Here is a 17,712-nt window from a genome sequence, read left to right as displayed (position 1 = left end):
CTAGCTCGTCCAGCTTAACTGGAATCCTGATGGTAATGTCACATATTCAGCATGAAATTTTATATAGACTTGATGAGATGTAGCAGTAAATGGAGAGATGATTGTGTCCTAAAATTAAAGAAAAGAATAATGAAAAGTTTTATAGATCATGATCCTTTGGAGAAGCCATTCAGAGAGATAAAACTGAGGCACAAATCGAGCCACAATTTGAAAGGAAATTCAGGTCTATGCTAGATACTCCTTTTGCATTTGTCCCTCAAGGTATACAAGTATTTAAATAATAAATACAGCTAAATATAGAGCAAAATCGCTTGATGATGTCTTCCACTAGATGTCACTGTAAGGTCTGCATTGGAAGGCTCCTGAGGTGCCCCGCGACCCTCGTGCCTTCACTTCCACTCATCTGTGTTAAATTCCAGGCACATTGGGAAACAATCCTGAATACGAAACAATAAAGATTCACTTTAACCAGTTCCAGGGTCACAGGCAGTAGGCAATACATACCATCCCACAGTATGGCCCGACTGGGGGGTAGGTGTCATCTGGCCCGTTGTAAAGGATCAGGTAGTTGCTACTGCAATCCCCCTGGTCATCAATGCTGATGAAATCAAAGTTCACTGTGACAACGCGTCCCCTGGGCGCTGTAAGGGCCCACTCACAGTCAGTGTTGTTGTGGTAAGTGGCAGGGTAGCTGGGACTGGCAAATGAGCCAGTTCTGCCCTGTAATGTTCCTCCACATTCTGGAAACAGACACTTAATTAGCTCAGAAGGCTTAGTTTCACAAGGTGCTACATGATGTAGTACATCAGTACAGTATTAGTACATTAGTAGCAGTATTGAAAAACAGAAAGACATTGGGAGCTGGAATAAAAAATGTGGATAAAATGATTATTCTAGTATGAGACAAAACTGAGGCTTCAGCAGCCTGAGAAGAATATGGAATGGGCATTAGACCATCACTGGATGTTGAAAATCAAACCCCTGAAACAGGGGGTTGAAACAGAAACCAAAGTCTTGAGTCTGTGCCTTGTTCAGTTCATTTCCCAACTACTGGGGACAAGCTACAGAGCAAGAGTAAGAACGTGCAGATCATTCCACAAATTACTCTGATGGTGCCCAAGAATTTTCAGCTCCCAGAGATGGCATCTTTGTATTTAATAGCTTTTATCAGGTGTTTTCCATGAACTTGTTGATGTATCCCTCAACTCCATGTGAATTTGCAGCACCCAATGGGAAGGAACACCACAGCTTAACTGCATACAGTGTGAAGAACTGTGTTGTTTGGTTTTGTTTTGTACCTACTGCCTCTTGGATTTATTTGATGGCCACTAATTCTTCCATGGGAGAATCAATGAACAGCTGATCACTATTTATCATCCAGTATCACTGGATTTTAAGGACCTGAGTAGTTTCTTAACCAGATTAAAAAGTCTCAGAATACGTTATATAGAGCCAATTTTTATGGTGAGCCATTAGCTACACTGGATTCTGTGTAAAAGGAGGAAAACAGAGATGTGCACATTATTCAGTTTGTGTGTGAACCATGGTTTTATACAGTGGCTATCTATTAGTTCTCCCTTCCTTACCCAACAATTCCTAGCCCTGTACTAGCCTACTTGACTGTTAGTCAGCAGTAAGCTCTTGTTTTCATGGAAATATTTTGGCCTAAAGACGTTGTTGCTGAGGCCAAAAGTCAACTCCAAACCCATATTTTTGTGAGTAAAGTTAGGATTGTAATTTTTTTGTCCATGTTCTTCAACAACACTTCACTACAGTGAACTTTATCTGCCTTTTCATTGCCAAGCCACTCAATACTGTAAGGTTATCCTGCAGTGCTTTTCAGCTGGCCCTGAACTTTTCTCCACCAGTGACTTAGTGCTGTGAACAAACTATTACCCAGGTATTCACTGCTATTTCATAAGCCATTTGTCAATGGGACTGTGATATAGTCACTACACAGCATCATAGTCAGGTGATTTTCCTAGGGCAGGTTTCAGTCCTCTTCAGGCTTAGCAGTGCCTAGGTCCTAGGGCATATTTTAACTGCATTATTCATGGAGTAGGCTGAATCATCACTACCACCACTCTGTGGATCCCAAGAGAGATGATCCTGATATTTTCTTGCCTCTCAGTGAAAGAGGTAGATTTTCACCTGAAGTGGACTACATCTTTTGAGGTTTCTAAAGTCAACATTGCTTCCATCATATAAAATGAATCTTGCCTCACTGATCTCCAGGAACATCCACCTCTATCCAGTGAATAAATAGGGTGGACTCTGGGTGCTTGGGAAGCTCTCAGGTGTTGATAAGGCAGGGCCCAAACTGAGGCTGAATTCCACATTTCTGTATTTTCTCTCTGTAAAATTGCTAAGTGGAACTACTTCATAATTACAGCCTTACCACTTGATGATGAAGTCCAAGTGATTTCATATCCATCATGAACCCCTGAAAAATCACTCTTGAAACGAAGGTAGACAACATGATTTTTGGGGAAGATGGGACTGGGTACAGTGTTTCCACAGAACCTGCCAAGTAGTGGTGATTGCACATCACTCCCATTTCTGACCTTCAAGGAGAAAAAACAGTCAACATTAACTCCCTATGCCAATTATAAGTCAGTACAATTATACAGGGATACAAGCAGAGCACAAATTATGTAGTGCCTTGTGTGCATACCATAATTGTCATTGAAATACTATTGGTTTTCTTACTATATGTATAGGAGGAAAAAGAGAGCATTAACCACTATGTCTGAGTTCTGTAAGTAATTGCATGGAATAAGTATCACAGCAATGGGTAGCTAAATTTTACAGTGTGGCTCATCTCCTGACTGAAAAAATTATTTGGCTAGCACCTAAGATGTGCCTTTGCAATTCAACCCCATGTTTTACATCTCATAAGAAATTCTAATATTAAAGATGAAAAGATTAATTCTTTACCCTGCAGACCACACATTTCCCCAGTCACATTAAGACACAGATCATATGACATAGCTCAGTCTTAATTTGTTTGGGTTTCTTTCTCAGCTCAAATAATGCTGGTGCTCAGATCCATTTCGTCAGACAGAAAAGAGGATATGAAAGAGAACTAAATAATCAGTCTGCCACAGGTATCTGATTTTTGCCATCAGACCACTGAATAAAGAGACCTTTAACAAGCATGAAAGGACAGATTGATGATCATGAAGTATGCTTTCTATTGACACAAAGTACCTCTGCAAACATCTTACACTTGTTACTAGAAGTACCTTTTTTTTTTTTTTTAAATGTATTTCTAAGGAAAATTTCACACAGATGGAATCTATTGCTGGAATGAAAGCACACATATTTATGGCTTTCTGTTTATGCACAGATGCACAGATGTTAATATCAGATAAAAACTATCCTGGCTTTCTCTATTAACTGGGTAATATCAACAAGAGCTAGGTAAAGATGAGTTTGCCAATAATGAATCTAATTATAAACACTTACTATAGTGTTTATTGTTTAGCCTCTTACTATAATGTCTGAGTACATTTTACCACAAAACTGTAGCAATAAATTAATCCCTAATATTAGTCCAACTCAGACTTGATACAAGCTTATTAAAATATACTTTGAATTCAGCAGATTTTGGCACAGGGCAACAAAATATGTATATTTGCATGATACCTCTAGGAAATCGCGTGAACACTGGATGCTGTCCTCCAAACTAAAAGCATGGAAAAAGAGAGAAATTGTGTGATTCAGGGGAGCTCGTAGAATGATAGAACAGTCCATGTTGTTGAGGTGATGTCCAGGCCAGCCAGGGCTCTTCAGGTAACCAAATGACTGGTTATATTCTCTGCTGCAGCCTTGAGACAGAAAACCAGAAACATGTAAGCACTTCTGATCTATGTATTGTGCTTCACTGTATGGAATCAACAAAGAAAGTGCAAGGTAGATTTTTGTAGACATTTCTTCAAGCTTACCTGTAGCTTCATAGGCAAATCTGAGGCCATTATTAATCATATATTCATCTGATTTGAAGGTCACGATGGCAGTGCGATCATGAGAATAAAACTCAGGGACTGGAAAAGTGTCAGTGCCACAGAATCTATGGACTGATCCTTGGCTTTGCTGTAATGTAATCATGTCACAAGTTACTTCTACTTAAAGACGTAATTCAATTTTCTACTTACTGACCTGGAGGTGAATAGATCTCTTAGCACTTTTTATACCAGTTATACAATCTCATTTTAAAGTTCTCATAGTAATCACTTATTATTAGGAGAAGGAAATAAAATGTAACTGGTATTTTCATGTCTAAATAAGAAACAATCAGAAAAGGTTTAGAATAATAAATTACAAGGGACGCAAACAGGTTTATTTTTTATTTTGCTGGTGCTTTCTACAGTCTTGAAATTAATATTTTTTTTTATTATGGTTCTTGGTTGAGAGGAAGTATTATTAGTGTATGAATACATGCTGTTGGGCAGACTTTTCTAGGTGTTAAGTTTGGCAGGTCTATTACTTGATGCTACTGTGAAAAATTGTGTAACACCAGCTCTAATTCAAAGTATGTGTAGTGTGTTGCCATGAAGTTTGTGTACCAAGTAATACACATTTAGTAGGGCACAGTGCACAATGCTTTGGTTGTGCACCTAACACAGAATCATCAGATAATCTATTATTAAGTGGTGGGCTTCTCCTCAAAGAGTGAAGGGAGCTGAAGGTGAATGGGAAATGCTATCTACTGTAAATTTCTTACCATCGGTGAGTCCTGGATCTCAAGGTAGTTTTGAGAGCAATCCTGGATGGAATGGAGGTGGAAGGACTCTACCATCACCCTGACTTGCTGCTGCTCAGGGGCATCAATGACCCAGGTGCAGAGAGTAAATGGTGGATATTCATTCGGGAAGTTAGGAGACATTGCAGTCAGGGATGTAGATGTTGCATTATATATTCCTCCACACAGTCCTGTTTAAAAATAGTAACATATGCACCACTGAGTGAAAATCTTTCCAGATGGGGAAAAATATCTATTGAGCAAAACTACTCTGGGCAATATACTTTTGTATTTAATTGTGACTCCCTAGGAGGAAAATAAAAATAAAAATAAAAGTAAGTAAAACATGCTAATGCTGTGTCAATATATGTTGTAAACCTTAGTCCATTTGTTCCCTGTAACATCAGAATATTTATTAGCAGCTTATAACAGTACAGCTCCAGGGAGCACCTACATGCAGGCTAAAAGCAGCCCTGCTAGAGCCCAGGTTGGTCTTGGTAGGCTCCAGGGCAGCTGTCAGTCTGGAGGGTAAAACAAGAACACTAAGGGCTGTCTTTGCACACTCCCGGTCCCTGTATCTAGAACCAATTCTGATTATTCAGTATCTAAGTATGTATTTCCACAAAAAGAGTCACAACAATGTATATGCTTAAGTATATGTGTATACTTACGATCCACTGTGGTGTAGGTCACATTGAAACCCTCCCTTTCCACAGAATTGTCTGTGGTAAATTTCACAGTCAGGGAATTACGTGTGGAAAGAAAAGGAGCTGGCACTGTAGATCCACAGAATGTGCCAACTAAGTTGGCATTTTCATTATCTCCATCATAAAGCTGAAAGAAGAAAAGCATATAACCCATAATAGTTTAGGCCCAACAAACAAATAAACAGAAATGAAATTTTCTGACCCCTGCTGAGACCGTATTTCTCTTACTTGAAAGCAGAATAAGTGCTTTTGTGTTTTATCAGGATGTTCTTGATGACTGTAATTATTCATTGCCATATTAACTAATTCTGTTGGACAGTGTACATCTCATTATGGAACATTCTGATCCTATCTCAGCAAATCTATCAAAAATTTATTCTCTTTTAATTTGATGTTCAGTTTTCTGTTTTTTAAAGCTAACGTCAAAGATCTTTTCAATGAGAAAAGTTGATTTCATTCACCAAAACATAGAATTTATTCCTAGGTTGCATTGAACACCTCTAGTGGATATCAGCATTTTATTATTTATTCTACATTTATATGTCCCTCTCCAAGGAAATACTTTTTAACAGGTGAGCATTTAGCACTGAGTGGCTTATTCAAAATGTTAGAAATTAGAGTCTTTTCAGGCAATTGTGTATGACATTAGATCTACAATTTTACTTTCAAGGTGCTTGAGTTTTGTTTCTCTTCTATGAAATAAATACTTATTTATACAGACACTCTAAGAATAGAAGTATGTCTCAGTAACAACATTAAAACTCTTGCTGGTTTCCAAAAAGGCAGGGTGTAATCCAGAGCTGTAATCTAACCCATGGGAAAAAAATGGTGATTATATTAAGCAATTTAGCTTCTTCAAAAGACCATTTTCTATTACTTAAGTTTTAGCCTTATAGAGAGGATAATGAATCATATCTCACTCCTATTTTCTTGTTAAAATGCACAGCTATCTTACATTGACATAATCATATCGGCATCTCCGAGCAGACTGCGATTCAAGCACAAATGAAGTGAAGGTGAGGTTGATCAGTTTGTTTATAGGTGCAGTTATGATCCATACACAGTCCAGATTTTTCTCATATCTTCTGGTCACATTGGAGACCGGAGAGCCAAAGCTATAAGATGAATCTGTCAAGTAACCACCACAGCCATTCTGAGGTCCTGTTTAAGATACAAAAAAAACTTTTTAAAAGCAGTTCTTGGCAGTTATTCAATCTTCAAGTCTCTAATGTCAAGCCAGCAGCTTTTTTCTGTGCTACCTAATTTTACTGTTCTGTCTCACAAGAATATCTGAGTAATTAAAAGGCTTTCAGCACAAACAGCATCAGATAGATACTAATCACAGATTGGGTAGAGTGAATTAAGAAGACTCATATCTTCTGATGAATATGAAATCAGTATCTACTTTGAAAACGTAGCAGCAGATTTTTTAAAAGGGACTGTAAGAAGACAGAGGGCAGAAATTAAATAGAATAGAGGTCAGAAGGCTTTTTAATGTAATTCATACATGCCAGTAAGCACATGCGGACAGTAGGGGGCACTGGGTCTTTGACTTTGAACATTTAGTTTAAAATTGAAGTTGCTTATTTTGGCAAAAGAACCTCGTTCGACTGAATTTAGCACCCTGACACTGAGACCCGGGCTCACATTGAGGAGTCTAGCTGAAACAGAATTACCTCTTGAAGCTGTTTGCATGGTGGGACTTGCAACCCCTCTGAAAAGCAGGCTGCTTTTCATTTGGATCCCACATGCAGAGCTAAATCCCTCACTGTAGTTACTCACTGTGCAAATTTGAACCATTTAATGTTTTCGGTCACACTGCAAGAAATTACCTCTGGAGAGAAGCAGTTATTGGAAGATCAGAACACTTTTATTTTGTCTAATTACAAACAAGGAAAAAATCCAGGCTATCAGAAGGGATTATTTTATTGTTTTACTTTTTTAATAGTCTGATTTCCAGAAGCTGGACGGCGCTAGTAAGTCTGACCAATTTGTTTACTTTATGCTTCCTTCTCCAGTCTCTATGCAGTTTCCTGGACACTTATTTAACTCAGGAATTCAAATAAAGTATGGTTCATACTTTTGCTTTTGAGTCTGAGAAAGTTTTTGTAAAGAGCACAAAGTAGAGTGGTAACAGCAAGCAGTCTGTTGTCTCCCACAGAGAATCCTTGTGGAGAATTAGATAATAAATGAAGCTACAGCTGTGGCTAAGCAACACGAGCAGACTTTCCGAATCCCATCTGTGTGCGTACAACAGGCCTGTCTAGCTGGCATACAGTGACTTAACCTTGACACACTGATACATTTTCAGTGACAGAAAACAGCACCCTACTTGAGTTACAGTATTACAAAAGATCACTCCGGTGGAAAATCAGCATCCAAGTATCAGGATTGCATCAGTAACCCAGGGCTGGAGACAGCCCTGTCTTGCAATACTGTAATAGTTAAACCAGAATGACTCAGGCTAAGAGTGGTCCTGCTCTGCTGACCAGAGCCGGAAAAACCCCACCCTAAAAAGAAGTTTGCTTAAATCCAAAATCTTAAACCCAGGAGGTTTAAGCTTTTGTTGTAGCTCAAAATGATCAGAAGAAACATATTACTGATGGGAAAAGTCAGGAATTAATAGACTCTAGTCCAGTTTTGTGGGCTGTTGATGAAGTCAGGAACTTGGAAATGTGCTGCTGCAGAAGCTGAGAACAACAGTGGGCGAAATGCAAGCAATAAACCTTACAAATAGTCTAGGAAGGAAGAAAATGTCAGCCAAGAGGGTGCCTGGGCCCTAAGAGTGCAGTTTTGTTCTATTTTTCTCTGAGTGCACCATACTGCATTTATTCAGTCCCTCTAAAACTATCTTGTTGTAGTCATTTCCTGTTCAGCATTTTGGACACTGTCTGCTAAACATAACATTAAGCATATAATCATTAGGCACACACCATCCAGCCCTGAAATATTGAGTCTGGGGTGATATATGGGTCAGACACCTCACAAAGCTCCCCTTCACCCTTCTCAGGGTTAGAGTTGCAGAAATGCCAGACCATTGCAACAGGATCAATGAATTGCCACCAAGTCATGCAACAGGAAAGGCTTAAATGCTGTGGTATTGTCCTCTGTTTTGGATATCAAATGTCTGGACCTTTGCCGTGATGCACTTCATTGATAGCTGTGCAGCTATAAAGACAGATGACAGACAAAAAATACAGATGTGGGTAACCTGTGTGTGCATATTAAGCAAACCTGAGAGAGAAAAAGGGCAAATCTTCATTATTAGGAAATCAATTCTAGCTAGTAAAACCAGTAATAGCATCTAAGAGGATATAATTAAAAGTATGATTTATAGTTAATACAGATGAAGATTCATCATTAACTTTCACAATGCTCAGTAAGCTCAGCTGTGGTTGAGTGAAATGCTTACAGGACAGTGCTCTCTAAATAATGGCTAGACTGGAAGCCAACCAGATATCAAATAGCCCTGCATCAAGTCAAATAAAGAACAGCCCTTGTTGAAAAATCTATCCATCTTGGGTTTTTTCAGTACTGATCAATATTACATCTGATTGGAGCCACTAAAAGTTACAGAATAGGGAAGCTGTGGAGGGAACACCCACAAGTAAATGAAGAACCAGCTGTTTAACAGGAGGGAATTCATGCTAAGAGAAACACTATTGCACTGTGTTTTAGCCATGATCCAACTCATTGTTTTAAAAATCACCACCACTTCTGACTAGAGGGCCAAGTAGTATCCATCCAGTCTGCTGGTGATCACTGATGGAATGCTATTCATCATTGGCTAGCACAGCCAGAAAATTGTAGCTAAAATTTAGGCAAAAACTGGGATTGAGAAGTCTGTGAGTTTGTAGAATAGACTTACATATGAAAAGCTAAACTTAATGAAGAATGTACCTTATAGAATAGTTTGTGTGTGGATAAATGGACTGACTGTGTTGCTTCAGTCTCTGGTTTCTTATTTAAACTAAAAATTGTAAGGTCATCATAAATCAGATTGCAATCTTGTCCTCATAAACAGCTTGCCAGAGAACACAAATTATCAGAATAACTAGGGCACACACTGTCATCACTAATTGCTTTTGTTGGGAAGCATTAATGAAAATAAAGGCTGAAGGACCATTCAGAAAAGACAGAAGTGACGGTTCCCTATGGCAAATAACAATAATTACAGCAGAGAGCAAGCACGTGGTTCTTTGTTCAGAGCTGCATCCTCTAGATACGGAACATAGAGTAAGATGAATCTTTGAAGCTTCCTGCCTTTGAAACACAGCTGAAGTAAGGTTCTTTTATACAGGTATGGATGCAACAAAAGGGATCCTACTGAATAGTTTTAATTCTATCAGGAACAACCAAACCAATGACAATTCAAAGCATAACAACCTAATTTTACTGTCCTCTCCTTCTTAAATGAGCACCTCAAATGTCTACCAGAAGGCAGCAAAGCTCAAAGAACTGTTCTAGTTCTGCCTGAACAGTAAAAAAAGCTTTCTCCCAGATTTCTGAATTACATTTGGTCTCACTTAGAAGCATCCCAGGGAACTCCAGGTTTTTCTCTTATCTGAAGCAATTGTGGCTATAATAATTAGCTGATGGGTTCTTTGGGTCATGGCTCAGAATAATATAAGGCTGGATGGAGGAATTGCACTGTCCTGCTTCATTTCACAGCTAATACTGAAGGTTTTAAAAGCTTTGCAAGCTGAGCTGAGCTCTTTCTGTGTTTGGCAATCACTGTACAGACATTGTGAGTTCACCTGGAAGCAGGACCTTGGCAGCTGTGCCAGCCACAACCTCAGTGCCTGTAGCATTTTAAAAGGAATCTTCTGGAAGCATAGGACTCCCTCTGGTCCTTAGCCCAGTCTTAACTCAGAAAGGCTTTTTTGATGGCCTGGCAATGGTTCCAGCAGTGACATTTAGGACTGCAAAGCTACAGTCTCCTGTTTTAGCAGGATTTCACATATGCAGTCAGGTGAGGTTTGTATTGGCTGATCCCAGATGTAATGGTCCAGATGTTCTCTGGGCCAAGCCTGCCCAGGTTCTACAAAACTGTAATGTGTGTACCATCATCTCCTCAATGCTTACCTAGGAGACCAGAGGCAGACATGGATTCTGGGCTCATTCTAATACATTCCAATACTGCATTAGCACACTTGTTGGCATCACAGCCACCCAGACCTTTGCAGATCTCTCTTGCAAGTGGAATCAGAAGTATCTCCTCACCCTATATTAGCGGGTACCAGAGTACAGATTTTCAGCTGCAGAAGGCATTGACCTCAGTCAAGCTAAGAAAATTCATGCCAGCAGAGAGTTCACCACAGCTGTGTGAGGCACCTTTACTCTGAATATCCCATTGGCATTTAACCATTTAGTCACAACAAATTTATATTTAATCATTGTGTCTGAAAATATTTTTTCACCTCAATTTTTCATATGAGTCAGAAATGTCTTAATGTCTACCTGACTCTTCTCTGTCCAGTTTGGGTAGGCAAACCACTCCTGTTCCTTTTGCTTCAGGAGAAGAAATATCACATAAATTAAATTATTGACATTTCTGAGAGGCATTTGTAGGCTACTCCTTACAATTCAAGAGTTGTATTCTTTTCAGAGGTATTGAAGAGATGTATTTCAACACTGCAAGTGCTTTCTAAACTTAGTCAGATTTCAAGCTGATGCATATTTTTATATTTAAACCCCAAAATACATTTGGAAACGGTCCAGGAATTGTGACTTATGAACATTTAAATATTCTGAGCTTGTTCAGGATGTTCTTATTTTCATAGACTATAATAAGATGAAGAAAAGGCATTAGCTACAATTTATTTATTAATTTAATAGAGGAAGCTAATCATAGTTAAGCCATGACAATGTAATGAATTTGAAATGTGTTGTATTGTGTTACATTTTTAGTAAAAATTTGTGTGAACAAAAAGCCCAAAGAAATATTTGCAAGAAGACTTGAGAGTTTCATGCAATTTGCTTTTCAGCCAGACCCCTGGGTGTATACAGTCCTAATGGGCTGTGAAATCTCTGCCAGGAACTGCTACTTTTCCAAAGACAAGAGCAAATACAATGGCATTCGCCTGCCATAGTCAAGGACATGTTCTTCTAGGATTTTCTTAATGGAGAGACAAAAATGTCAGAAACATGGGGTTTATCTGTGCTGAGATCCTTTCCCAACTAACAGGCCACATCTGCTGTTATCAATACAGATGTCTGGTGCCACCTGCAGCAGGTGCTAACTTTGTTTACATAAATAGGTGTAATGCATTTACTGCTGTTGGTGCAAGAACTTAGAAATGACTCACAAAAGAACACCTAACCCTGACCTATGCCACAATATTATACCTTACATTGCCTATTCAGACCTGTTTGGGTTTTTTCCCCCAACAATTCTGAATAATAAACGAACCCTCTGCAACATCTGCGCATGCTGAGCACTGCTGAAAATCTGCACCTAGAAGCTGAATATAGAGTGAGCCAAGCTTTCATTTGGCATGGTAGAGCTGGACTTAGAACTATATTAAGCATTTTTTTTTCCTGTAAAATAAAATAGCATTAAAATGCTGTAAAAATTCTACGGAATCCATTTTCTAAAAGTACACTTCAATTTCATTAAGAGAGCGCATAACAGTAAACTCATTAGCAATAGACAGTGTATTATATTCCAAACAGGAAACAAGTAATTCAATACACAGCTAATAGAATAATGGAAGACAGATACCTCCAGGTGATTTATCAGGTAAGTTACAGTTAATTTTTTCATTAAAAAAACATAGATTATTTTCTATTTCTGTGGTATGCATATGAGATTATTTATGGAAAATATTAATGCATTTTTATAGTAAATCAAAGAATATTCCTTTTTCAATTATTTTTTCTAAACCTACTCTTGTATGATTTTTCTTCTATGTAAAATGATTAATATCCAGTCAATAGAAGTGCTCATTTGAATAAAAGAATGGAGAGATCCTTGAGGGAAAAACTGGGCAAACTGAGGACAATGCAGAGGACAGGGTGTTTAAGGACTTGGACATTCCAATAGTCTAATTGTTGCCAAAGGTTTTGGAGGCATTTATTCTGCCTTAGAGCCTACATCACTAATTTCCTCATAGCTGCCATCCTATTCTTCTTGCCTGTCTATATCCATCTGGTTTTCCTCATTTGGTGTTTAACTCATAATCTCTTTGTGACGGCAGATTGTTGCTTTTTCTGCCTTTGCACTGTTATTGGGGCCCATGAGCTCATAAGCCCCAAGGTAATGCAAACAAGGGTTGATACTGGTATTAAGACAGTACACCATACTGCTCTTTCACAAAGTGTCAGTGTGAATTTCTACTGCATGCTCACAAAATATAGAAAAAAACATTGGGAGGGGGAAGAGCTGGCTACAGCAGAAAAAGCAGGCAGTCTTCCTGCCCTCCTCCTTCCCACCTTCCCCACTGTCCCATCTCTATTTCAGTTTTGCCTGTATTATATGAAGAAAGATCAGGGAGAGCTTTCTGACTTATCCTGCTTATCTAACCATGTGTAACACTTTGCTTTGTGTAAATTCATGTGTGTCCTTCAGACAGCCCCAAGAGCAAACCTGCCTTTTAGAGAACCCCTAGAAACTTCTCTGATGGTTTAGAATGTGACATATTTTTCATTACTGAGACAACAGGGCTATGTACATGAGCACAGAAAGCTGCCATGAGCAAATGATGTGCCATTAGTAAGGTCATCACTACCTCTCCTTACAGGGGTTGCTGACTCCTTAAAAATAAGAAAAAACCCCCAATCCATATATTTCTTCTCTTTTGTATTATGAGCCTCAGGAGAGAGGCTCACACACTGGGGAGAGAGGGCCACTTCACTGCTCTATGGGAATAGGCAGAAGCTCCATTTACCACCAAAGTGCAATGTCCCTGCTGTCACAGGAAGGCTGGCAGGGGTATCTGCAGACTCTGTCCCTGCCAGCCAGGGTCAGCTGAAAAGCTCTGCTCTCCCCTTAGAGCTGGATTGGTAATCAGGAGATCTTTGGCAGTCAGAAGCTGAGTACACACAGACCATATTCTCTAGGGAGAGATCTTAGCTTTTTTCCCTTCACAATGGCATATCATGTAACCAAATGCCTTAAGCTGGTATTGATTTATCTCTTTTCATCCTTGTATTGATCACCTAGAGGAGCTGATACTTACTGTGGCATGGTGGTATAATTCCCATTTTACATACTGAAAACAAATGCATAAAAAAGGTCAGTGGTAACTAAGGTAAGGGGAGTCTTTCTTTCCACAAATCTAGGACACAGAGCAGTGTGGGATACTCCAGCCAGCCCAGTTCACCAGTTCAGCCTGAAAGCAAGTCCGGTGATTCCAAAAATGAGGTCAATAAGGGTCCAAACTCAGCAGCAGACAGTGAAATTATAAACCCTCCAAACTGCACCAAGGGCCATATGTTCCCCTGCCTCAAATGCACCATATCACTGAATTGTTTATGACAAAGAATGGGGCTTGTGAAATGTGCACTTACCATTATATATTACAGCATGTGGAGTAGCATGGTAAAAGAAAAGACATTTGACAAAAAAGGTGAGATATGGCTGTACTGTCAGTTTAATACTATTTCATACTTTCTGTCTCTCCTGACTAGTGGTTACAGAAATTTCAAATCAATGCCTGATTATTGTCTGTCTTGCTAGGTTTCTGTGAGCTTCCTACTTCATTTTCTCTCTTCCCTTCGAGCAGCATGGTTATCAGACGCACTTCCTACGAATAAAATTCGCAAGAGAGAAAGAGTGGCTAACCCTGCATTCTGGCAGTACCCTTGAGAGAAGCCTGATCAGGAAAGAAATTGGAAGAGCTTCTGAGGAAAGGAAATGGTTTAGCTTAGTACAAATGAGTGTACCGTTGCTGTTTGCTTCTTTCCAATACATAATCAGGGTCACTCACAACATTAAACAGAGAGCAGTAATTAAGTTATCCAGTTGTTCTTCCCCAGGGTAGCTACAGAATACTGCACTCATTGTCACCCAAAAGAGAATGAAGCCTCTTTTTTTTCCTAAAGATACCATCATCCTTATCCAAGAGATTTATCATTATTAATTGTCATCTGATTTCATTTGTACTCTTACAAAACCACATGGGTTTTATCTTTTTACAGACATGAGGGAACTTTGCTAAAGTGCCATTTAGAACAACAGATTTTAGATCTTCATGTTTTTATTTTCTTGCATTTGAAGCAGAATCCCAGACCTCATAGTACAAAGATTTGTCACAGATTTTCCTGGCTCTTTTTAAGACAAGTCAAACTGGAAATGTTTATAGGACTGTGACTCACGTTTTCCTTTTACAATACAATTTTCTTCTTTTTGGCTATTCTGTACTAGGATGGGACTTTCAGTATCCTTCCTACCAGCTCTGTGGTTTAGCCCCTGTGATTTGCTTCTCACAGATGAGAAAGAAGACCTACCACTAAGCATCTCACCACTACAGGCTCTTCATTACACAACCCGCATCTCCTTATGGCCATCTTTTCCAGCTTCCAACTCCACTGCTCCTGACTAACTCCTGCAACATCAAAACCTCCCTTTCCTTGGGAGCCTGCAGAAAATCCCTTCAAAACTTAGCCTCATACAAGTCAAAGTTAACTCATAAAAGGCTTCTTCACCCTCTAGGAAATTATCAGGCATGGTACTGACTTCAACAGCTTTTTTGGTGCACTGTTGTGTGCTTAAGCAGAATCTCTGGCAAGTTAAACAAGTCTGAAGTCAGTGACTTAAAAAATTGACTATATGCCAACAGGAAGAGCAAGAGCTTGGGGATTTCCTGATGATCTCACCCTAGAAACATGAACCTAGGCTGAGGGATCTCTGACAACTGATACCTAACGGTTTTAAAGGCAGCAACACGTAAAGCAGCATTATGTTACTTCCAATTACAGTCGACAAGAGTTATCTTAAAGATCCTTGTAGCAATTCTTTAGAGTGAAGCAAAGGAAGAGTTAATAATAGTAATGACCAGGAGGTTCTGTGGGAATATTTTTCTTGGCAAAGCCTGTAGAACCAGTTATTTTCCTTATCTGTAAATACTTTCTCAGACTGTATCAAATGAGAAAGTCGCTGGCTAGGGGTTGGGAGAGGAATCAATGATTCAGCAGAAGACTATGTTTGTTCTGCTACAAAGGCCTTTCATTCTGAACTGTCTGAGTGCCAGCTTTGCAAATCAGACAATTACTTCTTTCTAGATCACAAAAACATTGAGTTAATTACACAGGAAACTGGTAGCAATGACATGAAATCCATTTATATGTAATATTCATCTGTTGCTTATCATCTTGAAACAATTCAGATAATAAAGGAAGATAAATAATTCCTTTTACACCTTAATCTTAAAAATAGACTATTAGGCTTAAGCCTTTTTTTATGAAGGCAGTAGTCAAGCTTTGCCCCTGTCAGTTCTATCCATCAAAACATGTAACTCCGAGTGCCTTCTCACTATGATCCCATTCATGTTATACCCAGCTAACCAGCAGAGATCAGCACAGTGGCTCCCCGGGGGGGGAAGGGAGTGCCAGTCTTAGGTGATCTGAACACTTTAGGTTTTAAAAAGGTGAGTGGTGAAATGCATGGAAATGGAGGATGGATGGGAAGGAGACATCCTTAGGGCACTACCAGCCTTTGACTACAAATAAATAGTTCTCAGATATTTCCAGATTTCATCCAAAAGAGAGGTCTTTGAAATTAAGGCTTCAGTCACCTAAGAAATGCTTGTGATTTCAGACAGACAGGGAGAGGTTAGCAAAGAATAAAAAGAATCTGTTCAGAAGCAGAGTTAGAATGCAGGTATCCCATAGTATTTAGATTCATTCACCCAATTCTGACATATTCAGAAATATTTTTCTGCTTCCAGCACCCCTAGGGAGGGACACGATAACTACTTCTCCCCAAAGGAAATTACCAGCAGATTCTTGGGGTTATGACTCGGATAACAGTCTTACCTAAGGTCTCTCTGAAAGATGCTTTCCATCCCCTGTCTTCTCCATAGAAGTCAGTGTTAAATACCAGGAACAAGTTATTACTGGAGCTCTTAATATTTGGAGGCAGTTCTGAGCCACAGAATTTCCCAAGGAGAGGAGCATGGGTGTCAGAGCCATCATATACAGCTACATAATCTTTGTAGCAGGAGGGAGATATTTCAAGCTGGAAGCTGTTGAATCTGTAAAACACACTTTGAGCTTTAGTTATCACATTTTCATTTCTGTTCCTGTGTTATGTGTGTTTTTAGAGCTTGACAAAAGGTCCAAGAATGGGCAATAACCAAAGCCATACACAGACAGATACTACATAACATTGCTCTTAAGGAACAGGGAAGCAGAACTATTAACTGCATGGCAAACCACTCCAGCCTACCAGCCCCATTGGGTCTTCTGCAGGGTTAGCTGTCCACACAACTCAGCTTTCTGTGATGCAGCAGATCTCTCCCCATGCACACACAGCATCTCTCCTGCAAATTGCTCAGCCTGCAATTTCCTTGGGTGCGTGAGAAGCATATAAAATGCAGGCTCAGAGTGCAGACCATATGGGTCTTCTGCTTAGCTGGGAAATGTTCTCATAATTCACAATCTGCATATATATGACAAAACAATCTTTCCATCTTTTAATTTCTCAGTGGCAAGATTTTATGGCAGCCATATCCCTCCTTTAAGCAAGAAAGCACACACTAAGAAGCATACTCTGTCTGGGTGGGTATTATTACTTGGGCTTCAAAGGAAGTACCAGCTTTCTAAATGAACTGCAGGGGTTTTTTCTTATATTAACTCACAGGAGACGCAATTCCTCAAAGGCTGATAGCATTTAACTAAAAGCATGAACTGCATTTTTACAATTTCTTTGTCCTCTTCAAAACCAAAATGGGAAGTTAAAATTGTGATAATGTTTTGCAAGCTACACATGAAGATGTGAGGGAGTCTTAGGTTAATAAGGGTGGCTTTAATATATATTTTTCATTTTAGTTCAGCATTCCCCTTGGAAAATGAAAGACAGAGAAAATTGTCAATAATTGATGTCTTTAACTGGAATCAGAGGCCTCCCTGTCCCCTAGATGACAAGCTGAGCTTGGATTACGTACTTGAGTACCACTACTTTGCCATTTCTAACCGTGATGTAGTATGAGCAGTTCATGTTGTTGTGATAATCAAGAATTGAATGGGCCGGACTGCTGATAACACCAACAGAGCCAGTGAAAATTCCACCACAAGCTGTAGGGGAAACAGAAAAAAGAG

At 39.2% G+C, this 17,712-nt stretch overlaps 1 protein-coding gene across 1 annotated transcript in view; it reads right to left on the bottom strand.

Moving 5' to 3' along the window:
- The window catches only part of CUBN (cubilin), a 139,420-nt gene continuing 121,708 nt past the window's right edge, over positions 1-17,712 (bottom strand). The window contains exons 58-67 of the mRNA XM_008492690.2: positions 17,559-17,688; positions 16,429-16,646; positions 6,407-6,612; positions 5,416-5,578; positions 4,727-4,935; positions 3,948-4,095; positions 3,649-3,830; positions 2,399-2,564; positions 505-740; positions 1-108 (exon numbers count right to left, since the gene is read on the bottom strand). Of these exons, the coding sequence (XP_008490912.2) occupies positions 1-108; positions 505-740; positions 2,399-2,564; positions 3,649-3,830; positions 3,948-4,095; positions 4,727-4,935; positions 5,416-5,578; positions 6,407-6,612; positions 16,429-16,646; positions 17,559-17,688 (1,766 nt within the window). The remainder of the gene's footprint in view (positions 109-504; positions 741-2,398; positions 2,565-3,648; positions 3,831-3,947; positions 4,096-4,726; positions 4,936-5,415; positions 5,579-6,406; positions 6,613-16,428; positions 16,647-17,558; positions 17,689-17,712) is intronic.

The sequence above is a fragment of the Calypte anna genome, chromosome 2 (assembly GCF_003957555.1).
Source record: "Calypte anna isolate BGI_N300 chromosome 2, bCalAnn1_v1.p, whole genome shotgun sequence".
Lineage (NCBI taxonomy): Eukaryota > Metazoa > Chordata > Aves > Apodiformes > Trochilidae > Calypte > Calypte anna.
The sequence above is the reverse complement of the archived record's forward strand: the minus strand, read 5'-3'. Positions and strand labels throughout refer to the sequence as shown.